Source organism: Hirundo rustica, chromosome 15 (genome assembly GCF_015227805.2).
Source record: "Hirundo rustica isolate bHirRus1 chromosome 15, bHirRus1.pri.v3, whole genome shotgun sequence".
Lineage (NCBI taxonomy): Eukaryota > Metazoa > Chordata > Aves > Passeriformes > Hirundinidae > Hirundo > Hirundo rustica.
In genome coordinates, this window is record NC_053464.1 from 1,845,132 (window position 1) to 1,872,029 (window position 26,898).

At 54.4% G+C, this 26,898-nt stretch overlaps 2 protein-coding genes across 3 annotated transcripts in view; both read right to left on the minus strand.

Annotated features, from left to right (window-relative positions):
- Nucleotides 1–1,001: 1,001 nt before the first annotated feature.
- On the minus strand, nt 1,002–3,084 carry NME4 (NME/NM23 nucleoside diphosphate kinase 4). 2 transcript variants are annotated; one of them, XM_040078956.1, is made up of 5 exons: nt 2,976–3,084; nt 1,602–1,732; nt 1,411–1,512; nt 1,241–1,341; nt 1,002–1,159 (listed from the first exon to the last, which is right to left on the minus strand). In XM_040078956.1, exons 1-5 carry the CDS (start codon nt 3,061–3,063, stop codon nt 1,057–1,059), a joined length of 525 nt encoding a protein of 174 aa, XP_039934890.1. In that variant the 5' UTR covers nt 3,064–3,084; the 3' UTR covers nt 1,002–1,056. The 2 variants fall into 2 exon arrangements, with proteins under 2 accessions (XP_039934890.1, XP_039934889.1); XM_040078955.1 differs by having other exon boundaries at nt 1,002–1,177.
- Nucleotides 3,085–5,650: 2,566 nt separating this feature from the next.
- XPO6 (exportin 6) overlaps nt 5,651–26,898 on the minus strand; it is a 57,646-nt gene continuing 36,398 nt past the window's right edge. The window contains exons 11-24 of the mRNA XM_040078959.1: nt 25,625–25,717; nt 23,516–23,585; nt 19,426–19,585; nt 18,260–18,352; nt 16,854–16,998; nt 16,173–16,319; nt 14,772–14,961; nt 13,975–14,130; nt 12,737–12,851; nt 12,095–12,266; nt 11,579–11,740; nt 9,056–9,154; nt 7,601–7,831; nt 5,651–6,348 (exon numbers count right to left, since the gene is read on the minus strand). Coding sequence (XP_039934893.1) covers nt 6,247–6,348; nt 7,601–7,831; nt 9,056–9,154; nt 11,579–11,740; nt 12,095–12,266; nt 12,737–12,851; nt 13,975–14,130; nt 14,772–14,961; nt 16,173–16,319; nt 16,854–16,998; nt 18,260–18,352; nt 19,426–19,585; nt 23,516–23,585; nt 25,625–25,717 — 1,935 coding nt within the window. The 3' untranslated portion in view covers nt 5,651–6,246. The remainder of the gene's footprint in view (nt 6,349–7,600; nt 7,832–9,055; nt 9,155–11,578; nt 11,741–12,094; nt 12,267–12,736; nt 12,852–13,974; nt 14,131–14,771; nt 14,962–16,172; nt 16,320–16,853; nt 16,999–18,259; nt 18,353–19,425; nt 19,586–23,515; nt 23,586–25,624; nt 25,718–26,898) is intronic.

Genomic DNA, 26,898 nt, shown 5'->3' on the forward strand with positions numbered 1-26,898 from the left:
AGTGTTCCCAATGCTCCCAGTGCTGTCCCAGTGCTGCAACAGTGATGTAACCGTGTTCCCAGTGCTGTAACAGTGCTCCCAGTACCGTCCCAGCGCTCCCAGTGCTGTCCCAGAGCTCCCAGAGCTGCAACAGTGCTGTCCCAGTGCCGTCCCAGTGCTATACCAGTGTTCCTACTGTTCCCAGTGCTCCCAGTGCTGTCCCAGTGCTCCCAGTACTGTAACAGTGATGTCCCAGTGCTCCCAGTATGGTCCCAGCACTATTCCAGTGCTGTCCCAGTGCTTCCAGTGCTGTCCCAGTGCTGTCCAAGTGATGTCCCAGCGCCGCCCCAGTGCTCCCAGTGATATCCACTGTGTCAGCGGCGTCCCAGTACCTCCCAGTGGCGTCCCAGCGCTTTCCGCGGTGTCCCAGTGGCCCCCAAGTGCCACCCAGCGGTGTCTCAGTGCTTCACAGTGGCGTCCCAGTGCCACCCAGCGGTGTCCCAGTGCCACCCAGCGGTGTCCCAGTGCCACCCAGCGGTGTCCCAGCGGTGTCCCAATGGTTCCCAGTTGTGTCCCAATGCCACCCAGCGGTGTCCCAGTGTCGCACAGATCCCCCAGTTTTACAGCTCAGACCCCGCCCTGGTCTCTTCCAGTCACCTGCAGAACCCCTGCAGCCCCCCCAGGCACAGCCCAGTTCTTCACAGGCTCTCCCAGTACAGTTCCAGTGCTCCCAGGGACATCGCAGGGTCTTCCCGAGCTTCCCAGTACTGCCTCAGTGCCCCTAGAAACATCCCAGTTCATCCCAGAGCCTCCCAGCGCTATCCCAGTTTCTCATAGAGCATCCCAGCACCGATCCAGTGCCCCCCAGGAACAGTCCATGGACACCCAGAGCTTCTCAGTCTCCCAGAGCCACCCCAGTGCCCCCTGGGGATATCCCAGTGCATCCCAGAGCTTCCCAGTGCATCCCAGTGCCACTCCAGCACTTGCTGGTGACATCCCAGGGAGGAGACCGGAGTCAGAGCTGGAGGCACCGGGCTTTATTGGGGGCGGGGGTTGCCCCCCGGCCGGGGTCCGACCCTAGAGCCCGTAGATGTTGTCCCTGTCCCTGCTGTCCCAGGCCACCAGCTCGTCCCGCTGGAACCAGAAGCCGATCTCCCGCTGGGCCGTCTCCACGGAGTCACTGGCATGGACCACGTTCCTGTGAGGGGACAGGGATGGGGACGGTGCCACGGCCGTGGGGTCCCGCCCCCCGCGGCCCTACCTGGTGATGTGCACGCTGAGGTCCCCCCGGATGGTCCCCACGGCGCTGCTGTCCCCAACCATGGCCCGCGTGCACCGCACCACGTTGTAGCCCTCCCACACCTGCGGGACAGGGACAGCTGAGTCCCCTGCGCCCCCGCGGCCCCCGAGACCCCCGAACCGTCCCCTCACCATGGCCACCACCGGCCCCGAGGTCATGTAGGTGACGAGCGCGGGGTAGAAGGGCTCCAGCCGCAGCTGCTCGTAGTGCTGGTCCACGAGCCTGCGGTCCACCTGAGACAGTGACAGTGACACCCGGGCAGCGTCCCCCGGCCAGCCCCGCTCCCGGCTCCGGGGCAGCGTTCCCCGCCGGGCCCGGGTACCTGGAGCAGCTTCATGGCCACCAGCTTGAATCCGCGGCGCTCGAAGCGCTGGATGATGTCCCCCAGCAGCCGCCGCTGCACCGCGTCCGGCTTGGCCACCACCAGCGTCTTCTCCTGCAGCGCCGCGGGGGCTGCGCGGGGACCGCGGGGCACTGTCACCACCGCGGGACACAGCAGGGACACAGCCACCGTGGCAGCAGGACCCCGAGCTGTCCCCGCGGCACCGTGGGTTGTACTTGGTCCCGAGGCTGTCACGGGAACCCGTGTCCCCATCCCTGTCCCCATCCCTGTCCCCCGCCCATCCCGGGGCCGTGACCCCTGGACAAGCTGTGCCTCTCAGGCCGGTGGGGTCGCAGGGGACGTGCCACCCGATGGGTGTTGGGGACATGTCCGTGGCCAGGAAACATCCTTTCAGCCAGGGATGTCTGTGCCGTGTCCCGCTGCTGGGGACTCTGTCCCCTGCCTGGCCCGGGGTCTTTCCCCCCGCCCGGAGAGTCCCCGGTCACAGCCCTGCGTTGCTGGAGAGGAAAACCGATCACCGTGGGACGGCAGGGCCCGGCCCCGCTGTCACCCGTGGGTCTCACCCCGCCGCTGGCCCTGCCACGGCTGCGCCGCGGGAGGGGACAGAGGCCCCCAAGGGACAGTGCATCCCGTCCGCTGGAGTGAAGGAGGGGAAGGGAGAGGGACAGAGGACACGCCACTCCCAATCCCAAGCTTCGGGGACCCGTCCCGGGTTGCGAGGCCGGGTGGCCCCAGCGCTGCAGGGGACAGAGCCGGAGAAAGCGACCCCATGAGCTCCCCCGCTTCCCCGAGCACTGCCGAGCACGGCTCGGCTTTGCCAGGCTCTGCCCTGTCCTCACACGGTCCCTGGGGACACCGAACCCCCTGGGACCCTCAGGGAGCGCCAGCCCCGGCCTCTGCCCCGTCCCGGCACACGGGGCTGGGGACAGCAGAGCCTGGCACCGAGTCCCAGAGCAGCCCGTGAGACCCGCCCGGGATGGAGGGACCGGGGACACTGCGAGGGGATGGGGCACCGAGGGGACAGCAGGGGAACAGGAGCTCTGAGGGGCAGCACGAGCACGGGACTGGGGACAGGACGGGGAGGAGGAAAGGATCCCCAGGGGCAGGACGGGGAGGAGGAAAGGGTCCCCAGGGGCAGGACGGGGAGGAGGAAAGGGTCCCCAGGGGCAGGACAGGGAGGAGGAAAGGGTCCCCAGGGACAGGACAGGGAGGAGGAAAGGGTCTCCAGGGGCAGGACAGGGATGAGGAAAGGGTCTCCAGGGACAGGACAGGGATGAAGAAAGGGTCTCCAGGGGCAGGATGAGGGAGGGCACAGAGCCCCCAGGGCAGGGCAGGGACAGGGCCGTGTCTCACCGGAGCCGTAGCAGCGGGGCCCGGGGGGGCTCAGGCCCGGCTGTCCCCGGGGGAGGCTCCGGGCCAGGCAGCGCCCCAGGGAGCCCATGGCGGCCCCGGCGGGTCGGACCCGGGCTCGCTCGGTCTGTGGAGGCTTTAAGGGCCCGGCCGAGCCCGGGGACGGGTCAGGATTCCGTCCCTCCCCTTAAAGCAGCAGCCGGGGCCGGGCGGCCGCCGCGCCTGCTCGGGGTATCCCGGTTCGGAACATCCCCCCCATCCGGAGCATTCCAGCACGGAGCATCCCGACACGGAACAGCCCGGTTTGGAGTCCCAAGCTCCGCCAGGGTGGGAGCGCAGCCCACACCCATCCCGAGGGGAGCCAGACCCTGCCAGGAACCAAACCTGCCCGGTGCTTTGCCCTCGATCCAGGCAGGGAGAGGCCGGCTCAGCCCACGCCAGGCTGAGCTGGGGCACAAGGAGTCCCCAGCCCCGGGAGCAGCCGGGGCAGTGTCCCCCTGTGGGGCACAGACCTGCCCTGGACACAGCAGAGAGGAAGTGCCCAGGTGGGAGCCCCTCTGATCACTTCTCCAAGCCCCGTTCCAGAGCCCGGGCTGGGAAATCGCTCCTCCTTGGGCTTCCCATGCACTCAGACACACCTCATGGGACAGCAGCATGACAAGTTCGTGGAAAAGGCTGCTTGCTTGGTGCCTGTCTCCCAAATCTGTGCTGATTTGAGGGACTGAGGAGTATCCTGGAGGCACACACAGACAAGCTGAGGGCTGGGCTCCATCCCACTCCCCACTACCACCCTGCCTTCACAAGGCACAGGGAGCGGGGGGACAGAACCCCTGCCAGAGCCTGGCGGGCTCTGGGGACCTGCTGTGCTCAGCACCATGGCAAAAAACACCCCAGTGGCTTCCCAGGGGCAAATGGATTCGATTCAACAGGCTGTGGAAAAGAGACCTTCTGCCCCCAAACACGGGGGTGGGGAAAGGCCCCTCTGCAGGGTCTGCCGGGCCAAGGGGAACGGGACAGAAGCGTGGCAAAGGGGAAAGAGGTTTTAGGATAAGGGATGGCAGACTGGAGCCTGGGCTTTGGCCACCTGGCATTTGCCGGCACTGACCACGGGAAAATCTTGTACTTTCACCCTCTGTCAAGCCAAGGAAGAGAAGAAGTGTGAGCCTGCAGAGCTGTGCTGGGATGAAATCCCTTCAGCTCAGCTCCAAAGGGAACCAGGGAACTGCTGGAGGAGGTGGCTGCCAGCTTCCAGTATCCCCCAGTGCAGCTCAGGGCAGACAGAGCTGCTGAGAGTGCCCAGAACAGCTCAGGAGCAGGGCCAGGTCTGGACTCTGCACTGGGTGCTCATGCACCCAGTCAGCAGCAGGAACAAGGACTCCAGGGGCACGTGGAGACAGTGGTGCTCCAAGTGTTATTCCAGGTGTGGCTGGCAGGGAGCTTGGGAAGGCTGGGCACAGATCATCACCTATCTTCTCCCCTCTTCCCTCACCCCTCTGGAGGCAGCTCAGCCCTCCCCTGCACAGGCTGCAGCAGGTGAGACACATCCTCTGTGCCTCAGGACTCTGCTCCAGGGCAGGGAGCCCAAACTGGTGCCAGTTCAGAGCCCGGATGCAGGGATTGCACAAATTATCCAAACAGCATCCATCATCTCCCAGTGACAAATGTGCACAGGGAAGGGGCTTGGCCACAAAACTGAAACACAGGAACCATGGAGTAAGTGCTGCCACGCTCCCGCTCACCCCTGACACCTCCCAGCAGTCCAGGTGCAGCCACATCACAGCCACATCTCCAAACGTTCCTTGGAGAGCATCTCCAGGAGAGCTCCCTTCCCAGTGCCTGGTGCTGTTCCTGCCACTGCAGCTGCCCAGTGTCCCCCCAGTCTCTCAACCACAGGGAATTAAGACTGATTCCATAGAATTATGGAATGGTTTGGGTTGAAAGGGACCTTAAAGCTCATCCCACCCCCTGCCATGGCAGGGACACCTTCCACCATCCCAGGCTGCTCCAAGCCCCAGTGTCCAGCCTGGCCTTGGGCACTGCCAGGGATCCAGGGGCAGCCACAGCTGCTCTGGGCACCCTGTGCCAGGCCCTGCCCACCCTCCAGGGAACAATTCCTGCCAAATATCCCATCCAGCCCCGCCCTCATTCAGCCTAAGGCAATTTCCCTAGTCCTGTCACTCCATGCCCTTGTGAGAAGTTCCTCTCAAATTTAATCTATTGAATATAAAAATTAAGATTTAATACTGCTCCCTGACCAGAGACCTCAGGAAAGGAAAGGAAATCCTTCCCAGCTGCATGATCAGAGATCCACAAGTCCCACACAGTCTGGTCCTGCCTGAGTGGTGTCTGGGATTTTACCAGTCACTGGTCAGAGGGTGAACCTCAGCTCCAGGCTCCCTGGGAATGGGGGATTTCTTCCTGCAGGCACTTCATGATCGATTCAGACAAGTGTGATGGAGGGAATGAACGGATCACCACAACACGTGACAGAAAACACTGGAGGAAAACAATGAGGAGACAGCAGAAGCAGCAGCCACCACTGATCTGCACCTTCCAGGAGCTGCTGGGCTTGCTGGGATCCTTGTTGGCTGCTCCTCATTCCTGATCCTGGGAAAAGCTGTGGAGCACTGCGTGTTCATTTATAGAATGACCTAGAGGGAAACTAACCCAGCCCCGAGTTATTTAAAACAACAAAGTAAGCACTTTATTCCCATTAAGCATGTTGTTTTAGTATCACAATGGAATGATGAGAAAACGTTTAAAAAAAACCCAAAAAAAGTCTCTAAATCCCCGCCAACATCGGGGAGGTTTTCAAGGCAATTTAAAAACAAAGGGAGTGACAGAAGTGCCAAACCAGTCCCAACGTCAGGAGACTCCTCCTCCGAGAGCTGGGCGGGGCAGGAAGGTGGAATGACACGAAGGTACGAATGTCTGAAGTGGTCTTTGGCGCTTCTGCCTCGCGTTTGATACGGACATGATCTCTCCAGACACCTCCAGATGCAACAAAGTGCTACAGGAGCAGAGGGAAAGCCCCGGGAGAGGGATTTCCCAACAGTCGGGATGCCCCGGGGGTGGGCGTTAAGACACATCCTGCCGGCTCCAGCTGCGGCCTCGGGCTGGGGCAGGGAGAACTCAAAGGAAGCGGTGGAGCGCGGTGAATCCGGGGCCGGTGAATCCAGGGCGTGGGCGCGGGCGGGAGCCCGGCCCGCAGCGCCGGCGGAGAACCGAAACACGGAGCTGTTCCCTGCGCAAGGGCAGCGGGCCAGCGCAGTCACTACAACTTGACAGTGCCCGGGGGCAGGCTGTCGTTGCACAGTCTGTAATAGCGCAGGTCGTTCACCAGCCTGTGCACGTTCTGCGTGAAGGAGGGCAGGTCCTGCAAGGGACACAACAACGGCTGCTGGGAACGGACGCACGGCGGGCAGCAGGGAGGGGCACACGGCCCACGGGTGTTCACACGTGAACAGATCCATCCTGACTCAGCCCGAGCCCAGGGAACGCCAGCTCCTGGGGCAGAGGTGGGCTCAGAGCTGACTGCAGGGATCCAGGCTCTGCCCCCACCTCCGGCTTCTCATGGTGCAGCGAGGCCCGAGAGGAGTGGTCATGGAATCATGGGATGGGCTGGGCTGGGAAGGGCCTTAAAACTCAACCAGTTCCAACCCCCTGCCATGGGCAGGGACACCTTCCACCATCCCAGGCTGCTCCAAGCCCCAGTGTCCAGCCTGGCCTTGGGCACTGCCAGGGATCCAGGAGCAGCCACAGCTGCTCTGGGCACCCTGTGCCAGCCCCTGCCCACCCTCCCAGGGAACAATTCCTGCCCAATCTCCCATCCAGCCCTGCCCTCTGGCACTGGAAGCCATTCCCTGTGTCCTGTCCCTCCATCCCTTGTCCCCAGCCCCTCTGCAGCTCTCCTGGAGCCCCTTTAGGCCCTGGCAGGGGCTCTGAGGTTTCCCTGGACCCCTCTCTTCCCCAGGTGAGCACCCTCAGCTCTCCCAGCCTGGCACCATGGCCAGATGCAGCATTAATTCCTTGCTGCCCTCCTGCCAAGGCTCCTGGGTGTCACACGCTCCCTAACAAGGGCTGATATTCCTGAAGGGCAGTTGCCTTCTAGAGCCAATTAATTCCCCCAGGGCTCCATCCCTATCCTCACCCTTGGTCTCAAATGCCCATCCCCTCTCTCAGGGCAGGGAGTATTCACTGGCCAACCCTCAGTAAATGGAAGCCAGAACCTGCTGCTCTGCCATCATATTCCACATTTCCTTCCCACACATGAGGGGTTTGCAGGAACTGTGAGCCTTTGCAGGTGCTCTGCTCTTGTCCTTACTGTAACCCTCAAACATCTGGCCAGCAGCTGGAGCGAGATTTCGGCAAGGACCTGAGCGTCCCACTCAGCAATGCCAGCCTACTCCAACGAAAACCTCCTCCAGGAAACACATTCCCTGACTCCCAGAGCACCCTGCAGCCTGAGGGGTGACACGACAGCTCTGCTACCTGCAGTGAGAAATCCTTGCCTGGGCACTGCTGAGCATGGAAGCGTTGGGAACAAGAAGGAGACATTCCCAGCTGCCTGTTCCGGGGGAGCCCTGTGCATCCCGGGAGCACCTCAACGCCGCGCCTCCCCTCCTTACCCTGTCCATTTTGAAATTCCTCCCCAGCACGTTCTTCTGGTTGGAGTCCACGCCGTCGCAGCTGGCCAGGAACTCGGGCAGGAAGGCCGAGTAGAAGCCGTCGAAGTCCACCGAGGCCATGTTGTAGGTGGCGATGCCGATCTCCTCCTGCAGCAGGTCGTGGGACTTGTGCACCAGCACCTGCAGCAGCACGTTCACAAACTGGAACAGCATCGTGGTCCTGAAGATCTTCTGCACAGGGAGAGGGGCACAGGGTTAAGGGACTTCGCTCCTCCCACAGGAGGATAAATCCAGCAAGGACAGAGCAGCCACAGCTTCAGCAGCATCTGCAAACCGGTGAGTGCTGAGATGATTTTCTAAGCCAAGCCAGATCAAAAATGGCTAAAACAAGCTCAATTAGTATCAGCTTGAAAGTTAACATTGAATTTGGCCACACTTACCTCATGGTTTGGGGCTTTAGAGATACCTCAGAGCCCCTGCCAGGGCCTAAAGGGGCTCCAGGAGAGCTGCAGAGGGACTGGGGACAAGGGCTGGAGGGACAGGACACAGGGAATGGCTTCCACTGCCAGAGGGCAGGGCTGGATGGGAGATTGGGCAGGAATTGTTCCCTGGCAGGGTGGGCAGGCCCTGGCACAGGGTGCCCAGAGCAGCTGTGGCTGTCCCTGGATCCCTGGCAGTGTCCAAGGCTGGGTTGGACACTGGGGCTTGGAGCAGCCTGGGACAGTGGGAGCTGTCCCTGCCCATGGCAGGGATGTAAAAATAAATCAGCTTTACAGTCCCATCCAGCCCAAACCAATCCATGATTCCGTGCTCTGACCAAGTTTTAGGCATTGGCAAAGCCACCAGCATCAAGTCCCACTCCAATTCCAGCCAGGTGTACCCTGTACAGTGTTTTTGGGAGCCAGGGAATGCGGCCAGATGCCTGAAGTCAGCCCAGGCACCCGTGAACACAAAGGGCTGCCCTTCAGTTGTGAGCACAGATGAGAAACTGAAAGCTCTGCTTTCGCAGGGTGACCAGATTCCCTGGAGTCCAGATTTAATCCCCCATGGCAGCAGTTAAGGGTAGGTTACAGGGCCTGGAGGATGGATCCAAAGAGAGATGGAGGCTCCCACGTGGCAGTGACCTGGGAATAGTGGATACCTGCAGCTGCCCAGGTGGGAATGCTGGAGGCACTCACTGTCCCACTGATGATCCCAATTCCTGCAAACCTCACTGTGTGTTCACTGCTTTCCCTCTGTCAGAGGAGGGAACACATCCAGGCTTTGTCTGACTGGAGCTGGGATCCCTCCCTTTCCCAGTTCCCAGTATCAGAGGGGTGGTAACTCCATTCCAACCACCTGGAGCAAGGCAACCACCCAAAGGCCGTGGCACAAAACCCCCAGATCCTGACCTGAGTAGTTTAAACCCAGTCCCAGGACAGCTCCCACCTCTTCCCAGGCTCAGGTAGGACCCACCTTGTGGTACAGCTTCTGCTTCGTGTTCAGTGTCTCCAGGTAGAAGAGGTTCTGCTTGAACAGGTGAATGTCAGGCTGCAGGAACGATTGGCCAAACGCCTGGGAACAAAGCACAGTGGGAGGAAGGGGATGGAGACCACCACAAACATCAGACTTGCCAGGCAAAACAACGGCGTTTTCACCCTGACCCCGGGACAAGCCCCTGGAGCCTCAGTGCAGCAAGCCAACAGGAGCCAGGCAGTTGCTGCAATCACCTGTGCTGCCGGCAGATCCATGGGAATGGCATTTTGCTGGGAACACGGGCATATCCCTGCAGAGCAGCTGCTGGGCTGGGTCCACTGGGAACAGGGACCAGGACACACCCCAGGGGAGCCCTCAGTCTCAGCCAGGAGCCCAAGCAGATGTCACTGCCCTGATTTAGGATTTGGAGAGGGGCCCTGGGAGAGCCCAGAACAAAACCTGCTGGACCCTGAGCTGGTCTGGCAGGGCTGCACAGCGTGTGATCAAACACCTTTTCCACACCAAACACCTCCAAAACACTGCACAGGGGATGAAGGTGCATGAGGTCAGCTCTGCACAGGGACAGGCAGCAGGATTTTAACGGTTCCTCTTCAAGGCATTGTGAGAAGAAGAGTTATTCTCCCACATGACCCATTTATTGTCAAATGGACAAAAATGACCCAGATCCCATCAAGACCGAGTCTGTTCTGGCCTTAGATCTCAGGTGGAAATCAGCATACAAACTATTAATATCCCCCACACAAAGCACTGGCTGTGGGAACACTTACAGAACATCAAACAAGACTTTTGTATCAGAGCAACAAGAGCCAAGGAGTAAAATAAGCAGTGCAGTATTGTCACCCAGCCTGAACTGAGATTGTTACATAAATATCTTCCAGAATGAGGCATTCAAGAGTTTGGAAACGTTACACAGCTACAGGTGGAAGAGATGTTTGGACAGCCCTGCACAGGAACCAGCCTGGGCTTCATTCATACCAAAAGGTGGCAGGAGAAGAGAAGGCCAGAGAGAAACATGACCCAGTTTATGGCAGTGCAAGAGCTCCCTCTCCACTTGTGCATCACAGAGGACCCAGTTTCTCCAGGCACTCCATGATGGGAAAACTCTCCTAAAGTCCTCCCACCTGCAGTCTAAGAGATCCAGGAATTCAAAGGAACTCATCTGGCCAGCTCTGACCGAAGTAACACACGGAACACCATCTGTTATTCTTAAAAATTCCAATGTCCCAACCTGAGAGGGCTGGGGCTGGCTCTGTGCACATGCTGTCCTTCCCTGCCAGTGCCTAAAGGGGCTCCAGGAGAGCTGCAGAGGGACTGGGGACAAGGGCTGGAGGGACAGGACACAGGGAATGGCTCCCACTGCCAGAGGGCAGGGCTGGATGGGATACTGGGCAGGAATTGTTCCCTGGAGGGTGGGCAGGCCCTGGCACAGGGTGCCCAGAGCAGCTGTGGCTGCCCCTGGATCCCTGGCAGTGCCCAAGGCCAGGCTGGGACAGTGGGAGGTGTCCCTGCCGTGGCAGAGGGTGGCACTGGATGAACTTTCAGGTCCCTTCATCCCAAACCATTCCATGATTTTCTACTCCCCAGGCCAAAGCCTGTCAGGTGTTACCCCACTGATCCTTCCCTACCAGGGCCCGTGGTACAGCACTCATGAAGTCCATGGAAACCAAAAGACACTCAGGAAAACTTCTCTGCACTGACAGCTCTCCCCAGTGCCAATCACAGCACTCAGAATTAAATGTGTCAGTGGCAGTAATTTATTTTTATTGCAGGATGAAGCTTGCAAAGGAATTAATTAATTCCTTGCAAAGGAATTCCTCATGCTTGCATGGCTCTGTGCCTTGTGAGCTCAGCAGCTGGGCCACTCCTCAGCAACTTTCATTTTCAGCAGTTTTAGGAGGCAAAACCTCACTCAAGACTCATCTAAACTCATCACCCACATGTGCCCATATGGGATCCTCACGAAAACAAAGGCACAGAGGGGCTGGAGCATGTCCAGGGCAGGGAACAGAGCTGGGAAGGGGCTGGAGCACCAGGAGAGGCTGAGGGAGCTGGGAAAGGGGCTCAGCCTGGAGAAAAGGAGGCTCAGGGGGCCCTGGTGGCTCTGCACAGCTCCCTGACAGGAGGGGACAGCCGGGGGGGTCGGGCTCTGCTCCCAGGGAACAGGGACAGGACAAGGGGAAACGGCCTCAAGCTGTGCCAGGGGAGGTTTAGGTTGAGTATTAGAGAAGATTTCTTCATGGACAGGGTGGGCAGGCCCTGGCACAGCTGCCCAGGGCTGTGGTGGGGTCACCATCCCTGGGCGGATTTAAAAGCCAAGTGGATGTGGCACTTGGGGACATGTTTTAGTGGTGGCCTTGGCAGTGCTGGGGTAATGACTGGACTCAATCTCAGAGGGAATTTCCAACCTTGATGACTCTGTGATTCCGTGTTTAATGCACTGCCCAAGCAGGGAGCGCTCCCCTGCAGGACAGGTTCTGGGGAACGCTGGGAACGGTGAGTTACCTGCATGATGGCACTGAACTGGGCTTCGTTCTCCATCTGCTCCTCTGCCACTCCCCTCTGGACACTGGCCAGCACACTGGATTTGAAGAAGTACCTCCAGTTGTGGTGCAGGACCCGGAAGAGCAGCTCGAACAGCTCTGCTTTCACATCAGGGGATGAGCGCTGGCAGGAGACGGGGACAGAGCTCAGAGCAGCTCCTCTGCTGGGACCCCACCCCGAGCCCTGGATCCCAGCCAGGGCTCTGCAGCCAAGCATCAAAGCACTTCTCCTAAGGGAGCAGCAGAGCCAGCAGCTGTGGGATCATGCTGGAAACACATCGCTGACTCCGAGCTGTACCTCCTGCTTTGACCACCTCCCTCATTTTAGCTTCTCTTGAAATCCCTGACAAAATCCTCCACCCACCCTGCTTCCAATCCCACTGACTACTCCTCCACACTTGGCAGCTCTTGCCAAGTCGAAGCTTCACCGCTGCCACCCCCCAGCAATGCCTCCCCTGCCCTGGGAGAGCTGCCCTACCTCTGCAATGATGGGATACACCTGCTCCATGCACAGCGAGATCACACTGGGCAGGAAGGGTTTGAACACCTGGCCTGGCTCCTGCACCACCACCTGCAGGATCTTCAGGAACTTCTCCACCACCCGGCAGCCGGTGCTGCCCTCGTGGAGGATGCTCTCTGCCAGCTGCTCCCTGGGACACAAACAGCCATTAGGAACATTCCCAGAGATCCAAAGGCTCGCCTGGTTTACTGGAAAAGAGGTGATGCCTCTAAAATGCTCAGTTAATATTGGCCAAGTACATGGCCACAGAAGGGAGGGAGGTTGTGACTGAGGGCTGACAGACACCCCTCCCTAAGAAAAGATGACTGAGGGGACACTTTCAGACCTTGGGCAGGGGCTAAGAGGGAATGTGACAGTCCAGTTCAAGACCCCACACAGCCAGGAAGTCTGTGGGAGAGCTGGAACTGCGCAGTGGCAGGTATGACTGATGAGCATGCACTGGGTCTCTCCAGACTTGGAAATGTTTTCCTCAGATTCAGCCCTGGGATGTGACAAAGTTTGGAAACAGCCCACCTTAGGAACAGGGACCAACTGGCTGAGCAGCTCCTAAGATAAACCATCCTGAGGGGTAAGAAAGAAGTGACCAGTGTTGGGCAGTACCTGGTGAACATGTTCAGGAAGGTCTGTATGATCTGCTCAGTGAAAGGCACTCCCATCTGCACCCTCAGGCCTTGGAACAGGGTGAGGAAGAAGCTCAGCATCTCATCTGTCACATCTAAGAGAAGAGAAAAGCAAAAGAAACATGTTAAGGAAACATCCAAGTGCTCCAAGAAGTCTTTTACGTTTAAGTCTGAAGTTTGCTCCTCCTGTTCAGGCAGCCCCATTTACTTTGGGGAGTTTACCAACAGGGTTGTCTGAGAAACTGAAACCATCGGCTGGTTCCTACAGGGCTTCAGGATTGTTCATCCCCTTCCAAAACCTGCCTGGGATGACAAGCACAGGCAGCACCAACCCCCCAGAACAACCACAACCCTGCCAGCAAGGCCTCAGTGCGCTCAGAGCGCTGGGAGAAAGCTCAGGGGCAGCTCCAGGCCCATCTCCAGTTCTCACTGCTTGTACAGGGTTAACAGGAAACACCAGGAAATCCAGAACATCCACACAGCTCCGGGTGGAGGAGACAGAATCCAGCTTGTTTTTTTGGCAAGAACTGAGCAGACCCTTCTATCTTCAGAAGCAGAGTGGTGATGCAGTGGGCTGATCCTTCATCCACCCCAATAAACACTGGATAACCAAGCTGGAGCTGCTCAACTCCTCCCTCATCACACAGCCTTTGATTGCCAATAAATCACAGTTGGTGAGGCTGCCAGCCTGTTCTGAAGACAGCAGCTCCCTGGAGTCACAGCACCTTTGCTGCTGCCTTGGATCCTCTGCTTTTCACTGCTTTTGTCTCCCCCCAGCTCCCATCACCGAGAAAATCCCACCCAGCTCCAAGTGGAACAGGAGGAAGCACCCTGATGTGACACAAAACACAAGGCCAGAAGGCAGCCAAGTGACAGCCCTGGTTCCATCCCAGGGGAAAAAGCCCCAAATCCCACATCATTTCACCCAATCTGATGATGACTGAGCCTTCGAGCTTCTGCAGAGAATGTAAATGGCAAAGAGGGTATTTTAAAGCTTTTTTGGTTTTGTGCTCAGGACCAGCTCCTCTTTGAAACTGTGACCATCCTGCCTGGATCCTGGCTGGCAGGGATGTCCCCTCCCTGCTGTGCTTCAGCCCAGCTCTCCCAGCACACCCAACTCACACACTCCACACCCAGAGCACAACTGTGCTGCTGCTCTGGGTGCTACCAGGAGCTCAGAAAGCTACTCACAGCATGACCCCTGGCCTGAGGTTATACCTGACTGATGAATGAAAGCTGGGAAGAGGGCTAGTGAGACCTGCACGGATTCTTGCAGCGACTGATAACAGATCTGCCGGGACTTGGTGGATTCTCCAGAGACACTTTCTACAATATCTTCCAGAACGCTCAGTGTCTGGTGGATGATCACTTTGGCTGCAAAACAAGAGGAGTGATTGCTTCTTGCATGTGCCAAAACTGCTCACAAGTTACGAGGCAGTGAAGTTAAGCTCACACACAGAGTAAGTAAAACAACTGATGTGTGACACTGCAGATTTCTGAATGATTTCTAAAGTGATCCTCAATGAAAAAAAACCCCAAATCACCCCAAACCAGGCCCAAAGCATACACAGTAGTTTCCCTGCACTCCTGCCAGGAGTTTCCTTGCATTCCTCCTGTATAAAAAACCCCTCCCCAGTACTTCCCAAGCCTGGAAGAAATTCTTATTTTCCCCCTTCACTTTTTCCAACTGTGATTGTTACTGCTGCTTCCAGCCAGTATTTCTAATCCTACACCATGATGCTATTCAGTATTCCCAATGCAATCCTTACTATCTAAACTTTCATCCCAACCCCGATCCCACCTTCCTTAGGAAGACAGCACTTTAATGGAAGAGTTTACAGGCCACCTGGGCTGAGAGTGCCCTGAACAGAGCAGAAAAGCCTCTAAAAACAGAAACAAAGCCCAAACTGCTCCTCCCCTTACGCAAAACAGTTTCTCAGCCAAACCAACTACTGGCAAATCAGCTCAGTGACACTGCCCAGTGCAGCAGGAATGAGCAGGACACTGGTACTTACTGTCCTCCAGCTGCACCTTCCTCTGGGGCAGGCTGGCCGTGGCCTTGAGCTGGCGGTAGTCCCTGGTGAGGGCGGACACGAGGCTGGCGTGGTTGGTGGAGCGCACGGCCCACTGCTGCTCGCTCTCGGGCAGGTTGGGCCAGGGCAGCAGCAGCACGTTGGACAGAGCCCTGCACACCAGCACCTGGGCCTGGGAGGGACAGGAATCACAGCCAAGGAACGCTTTGGGTGGGAAGAGTCATGGAACGGCTTGGGTGGAAGGGAGGGTAAAGCTCGCCGTGTTCCACCCCTGCTTTGGGCATCTCTGATGTGTGGGAGGCTCTGGATGAGCTCTGCAGAGCTGCTTGGACACTGAGGATGGATTGCAGCTCCCAAAACACCCACAGGGGTGGATAGAAACCCTGAGCTCCTGAGATATGAGCTCGGTGAGATGTGGGAGCAGGAAGCCACCTGCAAGACCCCAGACAGCACCAGGGTTGGACTGACAGCAAAACCATTGACTCGTGGAATGGTTTGGGTTGAAGGGACCTTAAAGGTCCAACATAGTTCCAACCCCCTGCCATGGGCAGGGACACCTTCCACCAGACCAGGCTGCTCCAAGCCCAGCCTGGCCTTGGACGCTTCTAGGGATGGGGCAGCCACAACTTCTCTGGGCAACATTAGGCAAAGAGACAAAGTTTTAACTGTTTTTTTGAGTTAATTTTTGCTAGAGCACAAGCCTGGAGTGAAGTGACATTTTATGGCTGTCCAAGACACCAGTGGAGCTCCCTGTTCAAGAGCATAACACGGGCCCAAGTGAAAATTACCAGCTCTGCAAAGAGAGAGAGAAGCAAAGCTCCAGGATTTAAGGCCTGGAAGCAGCTCCCAGCTCTGTCAGCCCTTCCCTACAGCAGTAAATCTCTGGTGTTTATAAAAACAAAGGTGATTTTACTTTCATTACCCCTTGTCTGGTTTACAAGCTGAGCTTCTGCACTCGTGCAGCAATTTGTGCTTCCTTGCCAGCACACATCACAACCACATCCCAGCACTGTGGCTTGTCAGTGCTATAAATGGAATATATTATTTACATTGCTTCTGCAATATAAATAAGTGAATTTCACAGAAAACTCTTTGTGCAGGTCAGAATCAGCGTGCCTGTACTGTAAAGATGATGGAGAACTGGGGATGGTGTCAACAAATGAGAAAAGAATCAGATCTAAGAGGAGCAACTGTGTTTTTCCCTTGTGCCGTTCCTTGAAACAGATCACTAATTACACACAGTATCACCGTAATTTGTGGATATCCACAATCCAGAGCTGACTGCCGCCCCTCCAGTTATTTTCGAGGTTATCCCTCCCCACCTGGGGCACATCTCCCCGAGGACACCTGATGTGCACGTGAGACAGCTCTGGGCCAACTGACCTTGTCGGGGAGGCGCTGGGCAGAGGTGTCAGTGATCCTGTTGAACACCTTCTGCACGGCTGGGATGCTGATCAGGAACACCGGGCGCACCGTGGTGGCCAGGGACACCAGCAGGTGGCACGCAGACAGCAGCAGCTTCTCCTGCACCTGAGACACAGAGGGGTGCTCGGGCTGCCCAGTGCCACCAGCACACACAGCCGGGGACACTGAGCTGCCAGCACCTGGGGGGTGCAGCCAGGGACAGGACGAGAGGAAACGGCCTCAAGCTGCGCCAGGGGAGGTTTAGATTGGAATTTGGGAAAAGTTCTTCAGGGAAAGGATGGTCAGGCGTAGGTTGCTCAAGGCAGAGGTGGAATCCAATCCCTGGAGGGGTTTAAGAGCCGTGTGGATGTGGCATTTGGGGACATGGGGCAGTGGTGCTTCGGCAGGGCTGGAGGAATGATTGGATTTGATCATAGAGAGCATTTCCTAAACAATTCTGTGACTTATTTGTCAACCAGAGCATAGCTGAGTTCCCTTAATACCATGAGAGAGAGAGGCTTCCCTGCTTTAAAATCATTAGACCGAGTTTAAAAGCCTTTAAGTTGCTTGCGTTAGCCCGACCCCCAGTGCTGCTAGGACACCTCCCTGGCTCCCAGCCCGCCCCAGCTGAGCAGAGTGCAGCCCCCAGGGGAGCAGTACCTTGGAGCTGATGAGGGGGGTGATGGCCTCCAGCGCCGTGGACACCAGGGAGATGAACTGCTCGGGGTTCTGCCGGTGCACCTCGCTGTAGAACTGGGCCAGCCAGTGAGCGTAGGCCTGCAGGGCCGCCAGGGACTGGGCGTGCCTGGGGACAGCAGGGGACACGAGAGCGGTGTTTCAGGCAAACCTGGCAGCGTGGTTTGTAAAAAAATCCTCCCTGCTTTTTTGGTTTTGGTTCTGGACCCACCAAGGCAAAAATGCAAATTGATAAAGCCAGGTTATCGCCAAGTGGTACCTGACGGTAACCACACCTCATAATCACACTTCTATCCTGTGAAGATTGAGTCAGGGTGTTTCAGAGAGGTGTCCCCCAAATGTGTGATAGTGTTGCTTTCTCAGGCAAGCATTAGGAAATGGACCACAATTCTTTCCTGGTTTGCATTAGAAACTAGATTAGGTCCTTTAGAAAATGGACCATATTTTGTTTCTTCAGGGACAGGGAAACGGGTGAACCCTTGCTGACAGATCATGGAAAACACCTCCCCAATTACTCAAAAGCATAAAAACCATTAAAACAACATCACCTGCATAAATTTCGGTGCAATTAACTTGGGACTAATAGGACAAATCCCATTAGTTATACAGTGATACGGTGAAATCCAGTGGGAGTCTTCAAGGAGCTGCTGAAGGTGCAATCACAAACCAGAACAAGCGTTCAAACCTTAAATTCTGCTCACAGAACTCCAGCTGGCAGGGAACAGGTTGGTGCTGCACAGCCTCAGCAAGGGAGGGTCCCTCAAAGTCTGTCACAGAGGTGATCTGTGACCAGCAGCACCAAGATTTCACACTGAAGGTGAAATCTGGATGGCAGGCAGCTGTTTGTGCCAGAAATGGCTTGTACAGCTGCAAGGATTACGTTTGTCTTGGAAGACAAGGATTGAAACCCTCAGCTGGGAAAAACCTCTTTTACCTGAGCCACAGAACTGACTTGGGTAGCAAAAAATCCATCAACTGGATTTATAAATAAACTACACATTACACAGTGGATCCATTTCTTTAAAATATCACTGTTGTAACACTTATCTCCTCATTAATTACCCTGCTTTTACGGCCACCAGCAAAGGGCACAATCCCAGTTTGCTGTCAGAGCTGATTTAAGGGGCATTTTTCCTTCTCAGCACAAACATGTTTTCCTTTAAATGACCTGGGTACTTCCATTAGGGGGAAGACTGGTCCAGAACGCTGGCAGCAGCCTTGACTTCCATCAGCTGAAAAAGGTGTTTTCCTGGGGAGCTGCCAACAGCTGGAGAGGCTGTTTCCCAGACTGTGTGCCAAGGAGGGGTCTGAGCAGCAGATCCAGGAGATCCAACCCTCCCCACACCAGTTTGGGCGCACCCCACACTCACACATCGATGAGGTCAGGTTTCAGCACGGAGGGAACGGCGGTCTCGATGTTGTACAGCTTGATTTGGGATCCATACAACGTCACTTTCACCAACCTGCAGGTGCAAACGCACATGGCAGTGCAAAGGGATTGTACAAATGTGCTCCAGCACCTGATCTACTGCAGCTCTTCCCCAGCCTGGGTCAGTATTTAGCTAATACAAAATGAGATTTTGACTATTTAGCTTAAAATAATTCAGAGCCCGACAAAATGGAACAAGTCAGATGTTCCTGCACAGAAATGAAAACACAAAACCTGTGTAAAGGCCTGAAATTCTGCCATTTGTAACTATGTGCTAATTAAGTAACTTGGAGAGGAAGAATAAAATGTCTGCTCCTTCAGCTTTCACTGGTCTTTTCATTTAAGAGAAAAATCATGGAACCATCAAAGTTGGAAAAGACCTTGAACGTCACAAAGTCTGATCATCAAAGGGGGTTTTGGTGATTTAGTTTTGAAAGATACAACTCTAATCAAACTCTGTGTGTTATTTCATTGTCTCACAAATGCAGATGCTGGAACACAAGTCCCTCAATGTTTTGAAGTGACTGAGTTTGTGTCATCCCACCCCCTGCCACCGTCCCAGGCTGCTCCAAGCCCTGTCCTACCTGGCCCTCGGCACTGCCAGGGATCCAGGGGCAGCCACAGCTGCTCTGGGCACCCTGTGCCAGGCCCTGCCCACCCTCCCAGGGAACAATTCCTGCCCAATCTCCCATCCAGCCCTGCCCTCTGGCAGTGGGAAGCCATTCCCCCCCATCCTGGCACCTCATCCCTTGTAAATGGTCTCTCTCCATCTTTCCTGATGGCTCCTTCAGTTACTGGAAGGGGTAATCAGGTCACCCCCGAGCTCTTTCATTTCCAGGCTCAAACAACCCCAATTCTCCCAGCCTGGCCCCAGAGCAGGGGGGGCTCCAGCCCCACATCCTCCCTGTGCTGGGCCCAGCTCTGCAGGTGGGGTCTGAGCAGAGGGGCAGCGGCAGAACCCCCAGGCCCTGCTGCCCACAGCGCTGCCTTTACAATCCACATTGTGGCCATCAGCTCCCTTCCACCTCCATCCCCTCGGGCCCAGGGGCGGCAGAAGGAGGCCCTGTCTGTCCCCATGCCCGCAGCGGTGCCAGGGGCTGTACCCACCTCTCCACCACGGTGAGGGCGTCGTTGAACCTGGCGGCGAACACGTCCCCGGTGAAGTACTCGGCCAGGCGGCCCACGGCCTGCAGCAGCGAGCTCAGGTCCCTCAGCGAGCAGTGCAGCCTCCTGCAGTCGTTCTCCGCCGTGATGTTCAGCCTGTGACCTGCAGCGACACCGCGGCCCGTCAGCAACATGGGCCCTTCTCCAAGGGCTGCCCCCAGAGCCGAGGGGAAAACCCCCGCGACGTCTGGTTAATAATCCGTGCAGCTCTCGGGGATGGGGGGCCTGGGGACAGAGGGACGGGAAATGCCAAGTTTATTCTGATCACACGACAAGCATTCCTCCGGAATTAGCTCGGCACCGGGTCACAGGTCAGATGGCAGCAGTGGAGCTCGGAAAGGAGGCTCAGCTCTTCTGGCAACACTTGCAAGGCTGATAAAGATGTCAACGACTATTTCAGCCTTTTACACCTTTATCTTCTCCAGTACAGTGTTAATTCCTACACAAACAGGAGCCTTTCTGTTTTCTGCTGCCGTCAGGAGCATTCTCAGCTCTGGAGAAGGTGGTTTTCCACATGGAGAAGGTGGTTTTCCACATGGAGAAGGTGGTTTTCCACATGGAGAAGGTGGTTTTCCACATGGAGAAGGTGGTTTTCCACATGGAGAAGGTGGTTTTTCCACAAGGAGAAGGTGGTTTTTCCACATGGAGAAGGTGGTTTTTCCACAAGGAGAAGGTGGTTTTTCCACAAGGAGGAGGTGGTTTTCCCACATGGAGAAGGTGGTTTTCCCACATGGAGAAGGTGGTTTTCCCACATGGAGAAGGTGGTTTTCCACATGGAGAAGGTGGTTTTTCCACATGGAGAAGGTGGTTTTCCCACATGGAGAAGGTGGTTTTCCCACATGGAGAAGGTGGTTTTCCACATGGAGAAGGTGGTTTTTCCACATGGAGAAGGTGGTTTTTCCACATGGAGAAGGTGGGTTTTCCACATGGAGAAGGTGGTTTTCCAGAAGGAGAGATGGTTTTTCCACAAGGAGAAGGTTGTTTTTCCACAAGGAAAGATGGTTTTCCACATGGAGAAGGTGGTTTTTCCACAAGGAGAAGGTGGTTTTTCCACATGGAGAAGGTGGTTTTCCCACATGGAGAAGGTGGTTTTCCCACATGGAGAAGGTGGTTTTCCCACATGGAGAAGGTGGGTTTTCCACATGGAGAAGGTGGTTTTCCACATGGAGAAGGTGGTTTTTCCACATGGAGAAGGTGGGTTTTCCACATGGAGAAGGTGGTTTTCCAGAAGGAGAGATGGTTTTTCCACAAGGAGAAGGTTGTTTTTCCACAAGGAAAGATGGTTTTCCACATGGAGAAGGTGGTTTTTCCACAAGGAGAAGGTGGTTTTTCCACATGGAGAAGGTGGTTTTTCCACAAGGAGAAGGTGGTTTTCCACAAGGAAAGATGGTTTTCCACAAGGGAAAGGTGGTTTTCCACATGGAGAAGGTGGTTTTTCCACATGGAGAAGGTGGTTTTTCCACATGGAGAAGGTGGTTTTCCACATGGAGAAGGTTGTCTTTCCACAAGGAAAGATGGTTTTCCACATGGAGAAGGTGGTTTTCCACAAGGAGAAGGTGGTTTTTCCACAAGGAGAGGGTGGTTTTCCACAAGGAGAAGGTGGTTTTTCCACAAGGAGAAGGTGGTTTTTCCACAAGGAGAAGGTGGTTTTCCACAAGGAGAAGGTGGTTTTTCCACATGGAGAAGGTGGTTTTTCCACAAGGAGAAGGTGGTTTTCCCACATGGAGAAGGTGGTTTTCCACATGGAGAAGGTGGTTTTTCCACATGGAGAAGGTGGGTTTTCCACAAGGAGAAGGTGGTTTTCCACAAGGAAAGATGGTTTTCCACAAGGAAAGATGGTTTTCCACAAGGAGAAGGTGGTTTTTCCACAAGGAGAAGGTGGTTTTCCACAAGGAGAAGGTGGTTTTCCACAAGGAGAAGGTGGTTTTTCCACAAGGAAAGATGGTTTTTCCACAAGGAGAAGGTGGTTTTTCCACATGGAGAAGGTGGTTTTCCACATGGAGAAGGTGGTTTTCCACATGGAGAAGGTGGTTTTCCACATGAAGAAGGTGGTTTTCCACAAGGAAAGATGGTTTTCCACAAGGAGAAGGTGGTTTTTCCACAAGGAAAAGGTGGTTTTTCCACATGGAGAAGGTGGTTTTTCCACATGGAGAAGGTGGGTTTTCCACAAGGAGAAGGTGGGTTTTCCACAAGGAGAGATGGTTTTCCACAAGGAGAAGGTGGTTTTTCCACAAGGAAAGATGGTTTTCCACATGGAGAAGGTGGTTTTTCCACAAGGAGAAGGTGGTTTTCCACATGGAGAAGGTGGTTTTCCACATGGAGAAGGTGGTTTTCCACATGGAGAAGGTGGTTTTCCACAAGGAGAAGGTGGTTTTTCCACAAGGAGAAGGTGGTTTTTCCACAAGGAAAAGGTGGTTTTTCCACAAGGAAAAGGTGGTTTTCCACAAGGAAAAGGTGGTTTTTCCACAAGGAAAAGGTGGTTTTTCCACAAGGAAAAGGTGGTTTTTCCACAAGGAGAAGGTGGTTTTCCACATGGAGAAGGTGGTTTTTCCACAGGGAAAGATGGTTTTCCACATGGAGAAGGTGGTTTTTCCACAAGGAAAGATGGTTTTCCACAAGGAAAGATGGTTTTCCACATGGAGAAGGTGGTTTTCCACAAGGAGAAGGTGGTTTTTCCACATGGAGAAGGTGGTTTTCCACAAGGAGAAGGTGGTTTTTCCACATGGAGAAGGTGGTTTTTCCACAAGGAGAAGGTGGTTTTTCCACAAGGAGAAGGTGGTTTTTCCACAAGGAGAAGGTGGTTTTTCCACATGGAGAAGGTGGTTTTCCACAAGGAGAATGTGGTTTTCCTCACGGAGAAGGTGGTTTTCCTCACGGAGAAGGTGGTTTTTCCACAAGGAGAAAGCGGTTTTCCACAAGGAGAAGATGGTTTTCCACACAGACAAGGTGGTTTTCCACATGGAGAAGGTGGTTTTTCCACAAGGAGAATGTGGTTTTCCACAAGGAGAATGTGGTTTTCCTCACGGAGAAGGTGGTTTTCCACACTCCCTCTGCTGCCTATAGTTCCAGTGATCCCAGCAGCAGATTTGGGACGGAGAATTTGTGCCTTCACTTCTGATGTGAGGTGTGCTGTGCACTTCCATATTCCTCAGGTACAAGAAACAATCCACTAAGGAGATTTTCCAGCCCCACACAATCCTGCTGCTGCTCAGGTATGGACACCTGGGCTCAAACACTCCAGAGCTTCTACCAAAAAAGCAAATATGATCTGCAACACCACCTTTCGAAGAAAATCAGATTTTCTTTCCACTGACTGTATTTCATCTCAGTTGCTTTCAGCAACAACCTCTCCATTTTGTGCCATCAATACAAACACAGGATCCTGATCCACGTGGTCTGGGATGAGCAGGGAGGTTGGACCACTCTGGTCCCTTCCAGACCCATTCTGGGATTCTGTGCCACCACCCAGGGCTCAATCCAGAGCTGCATCTGAGCTGCTGCTGCTGATCCAGCCCTCAGGACAGCTTTTAACACAGCCTGGTGCCACTGAACCCTACACATTGCTTATCCTAGGGCTGAAATGATCCTGAAACTGGGAATATTTTTTCTAGAACTGGCTCTATGACAGTCACCATTGTGCCATGTCCAGCAGCATTGGAGATGTGACAGATTCCTTTCCTGGTCGCTCCAGGGAGTTTCAATATCACCCTAAGCTACAACCTCCCCTCAGGCAGATCTCACTCCTGCTGCTTCCCTCATTTCTCAGGAAGGAGCTGCAGCATTTGGTGCTGCACACCTGCTCTTAACACCTCTGGTATCTTCATTTCAAATACCAGAACAAGGGAAGAACCAGGCCAAGAAGAATAAATCATATTATGAGATTTCTGTCTGCTGATGGAGTTTAACTACTGAGCCATGAGACACCACACAGGTTTGGATCAACTGAATATAGAAAAAACACCACCAAAGCAGGTCTAGAGAGGTTTTGCAATGATGGAAGAGGGAGGAGCACAGTGTCAGAGGCGGTTATTACCTGTTCCTGAAGTGACCACGAACTGCTGGAGCCCCAGATACACTTCCAGGTTATCCTGCAGAACGGGAAACTGGAAGAGAGAAGAAATGATTGTGATGCTGGGGCTTGGCAGACAGTAACACCTAACTACTGGCTGCTCTGCCAGAGCAGAGTTCTCTCATTCCTCCCCAGTTCCTTCAGACAGACATTTGGGGGAAAGGCAGGATGGGCTCAGGGCTGATCCTGTGTCCCACAACCTCCCAGGTCCTGAGAGCTGTCAAGCAAACAAAGATCACTCCCCTGAAGGCATGCCCCTGTGGCAGCTCTCCTTGCCTCTAATCCCAGCAATGAGCCTGACAAGATAACGGCCTGGCAGTGGAAGCGAGGGCACAGCACATCAGCACCAGGAACACACAGCTGGAGGTACAACCCAGGCCAAGGAGCAGAGGAGTGGCACAGTCTGAAGTGCAGGAGGTCTGTGCTCGCCCACCTCCCCTGGAGGGATCACCCTCTCAAAAGGTGAGACTTAAAAATCTCCCAAAATATTAATGCATCCAGAAAGTTGAGTTCAGTGCCTGTACCAGGGCACAGAAGGGAAGCAGGGCAGCACTCTGCCAGCAAGCTGTAGGCTGCAGTAGGTGAAATTCCACGGGGAAAACAGCCAAAGGAATAAACACCACAGTCCTCATGCACCCTGGTGTGGGAGCAGTGTCAGCCCAGCTCCAGCACTCAGCAGTGACAGCAAACATGCCAGGTCCTGCTCATACTTCAGCTGGAGAATACTTTTCAACCCTTTCAGCCTGGCACAGCTCTGTTTGATTTCTGTTGGGGAAAATGGTTGAAATTGGTGCTTGGTTTTATGGAAGTTCTCTCTCCCATCAGCAGAAGGAGCTGCAGCCTTTCCTTGCCCAGCACGGGATGGAGTAACGGCAGCTGCTGTCCACTGCTTTAATTATTTGCCACTGATAAAACTCCTAAACTAACCACTGCACCCACCAGCCCTGCAGCCACTGGGAGAAGCACTGGGAACTGCTTGAGAGCCTCCCACATTTCCCAGCCCACAAGAAGGAACAATGCAGGGCTCAGGAAAACGCTCCCTACCCGGCTTGCAACATGCTGTGCCTAATTAACAGTGGAGTGTCTTTGCATAACTGCCTGAGGGGAGTTTACAAAACCAGAGCCTTCCTCATGTGAATGTGTTACTCCAAGGAAGCCACATGCTCTGCTCCATCGGATCCATCTGCTCCCTGGAACACCCGCTCGGCTCCTCGCTGCCTCCCGCTGCCTCAGCAAAGCCGCACAGCAGCCTCTGCTTTTGTTCCCTCCTTCTACTGACAGCCTTCTCCTGCTTCCCTGCTTCAAAAAAAATACCAATTGCAAAGGCACTACAGGTCAGGCACCCCCTGCCTCTGCAGCAGCCCGGTTTTCTCTGCTTCTTGGGAATGCAGTTCAGAGGTCGAGGTGTGCGGTGTTCCCAGCAGGATTAATGAATTTGCTGAGATCTCACTGCTGTTAATGCCCTTTCTCCTCACCCAGCAAAACTCCACCTGGACTGCTCAGAATTCTGGGCCACACTTCCAGCCTCAACATCTCCTCCTCAAAACTGTTATGATGCTTTACAAACCCAGCCAACTTTTACACCCCCAAAGGCAGTGACAGCAGCTGAAGAGAAGCGCTTATCCAGATCAGATCCGCTTCCCAACAGTCCGAGGCCTCTCTCCAGCATTTTTGTCTAGCCTTTAATTAAAAGAAAGATTCCACTCTCTTTAAAGCCCTAATAATGACACTTATCTGCCCAACTCACAGCCCTGCCTCTGAGATAAAGGCCAAGATAAACAGCACAGAGGGGTTGCTGCCAAATGTTTACACGTTGAGAGGTGGGAATTTCTAAAAAGTGTCCACCAAGCTGGACTTAGACACTGAAGCATTCTCTTTAAAACACACCAAGAAATGCAACGAAGCCAAAGAGACAATTTCTTCTCTTCGATTTTTAACCTCCCCTTGCCAAGTTTTGCATCAACCCCAAACTTCCCTACTTTTTTTTTGGCACTGAGGCACCTATCAAAAAAAAAAATCGACAGCAGTTGGTGCTCATTCCACGTGGCACTTTGGGCCTGGGGAAGGACTTACGAGTGTGGAGAAGGCGTGGGTTGGCAGGAGCTCCATGACTTTGGCCACCACTTCCAAGCTCTGGCGCAAGTACCGCTGCCACTCCGTTTGCTGCTGCAGACAAAAGGGACACTGGGGTGAGCACAGAGCTTTTGGGACACTGGGAAGGGAGGGACAGGAGGGAGAAACCCCCCCCTAAACCGACCCAAAGCAGCACCTCAGAGAAATGTAACTTGCACACTCTACTCGAACTTATTTTCATGCAGAATTCATTCTGTTTTCATAACAGGATTGATAAAAACAGAGGGACAGTGCAGGAGAAGGGGGGGGAAAGAGTGGCAGTAAGTTGATAGGTGAGTAAAACCATTATTTTAACAGTAAAAGACTCTTTCCATGCTCAGCTACACAGGTGACTGAGAAAGAAGCTGCCTGTTACCATCACAGCCCAAACTGCCATTAATATGAGAAGGTAAAAAGAGAACAAGAAACACACACAGCAACATAAGCAACAGAAACAATAGCACCATGTCCTGACTTAATTTTGTCCTTAAGTAATGAACTAGAACCCTTTTCAAGTTTTATACCAAAAGCTGAAAGTCTTGCAAGTGCCATCATTTGCCACCCTGTTTTGGAAGGAGCAGCACAACTTCATCAGGATGCTCTAGATAATTTATATCCTTATTTGTGACATTATTATCATCATGGAAAGCCATCCAAACACCAACGTGGCCTTTACAGGGGTATGACAGCTAATTATCCAGATGACACAAGTGTCAAACGAATCAAGAAAATAATTTATTTTGCTTATGAAATGGTGCTGCTATCAAGCTCAGAAACTGTGATGTGACCAGCCCTCAACACCCCAGAATTTAAAAATCTGTCTGATCTCAGTCGTGATGCAATTCCCTCTGCTCCTTCACCTACCCTCTTGTGACAGCTGACCCACCCATCCAGGGCTCTGGCCCCACCCATTTTGGCCACCTACTCCACTTGGACATTCATCATCTTAAAGATGATTTTGATCAGTACTAACTTAAGAGAAATAAGCTTAAACACAAGCACCAACAATACACAGCTTGAGAGCTATTTTAGCATTTAAATTCCCAAGCAACCAGCAAATTAATTCCAAACTAATTAAAGACTTTAAATCCCAAAGGTGTCCAGACATGGATATCTAACACCTCTGATAATCAGAATGTAAGGATCTAATTGTCTCCCCCAATAAGAAGCAGCTTAAACCCAAAGATTACGTGTTCAGTGTGACTTGTTGTGAAAAGCATCTGAAGTGTTTCACA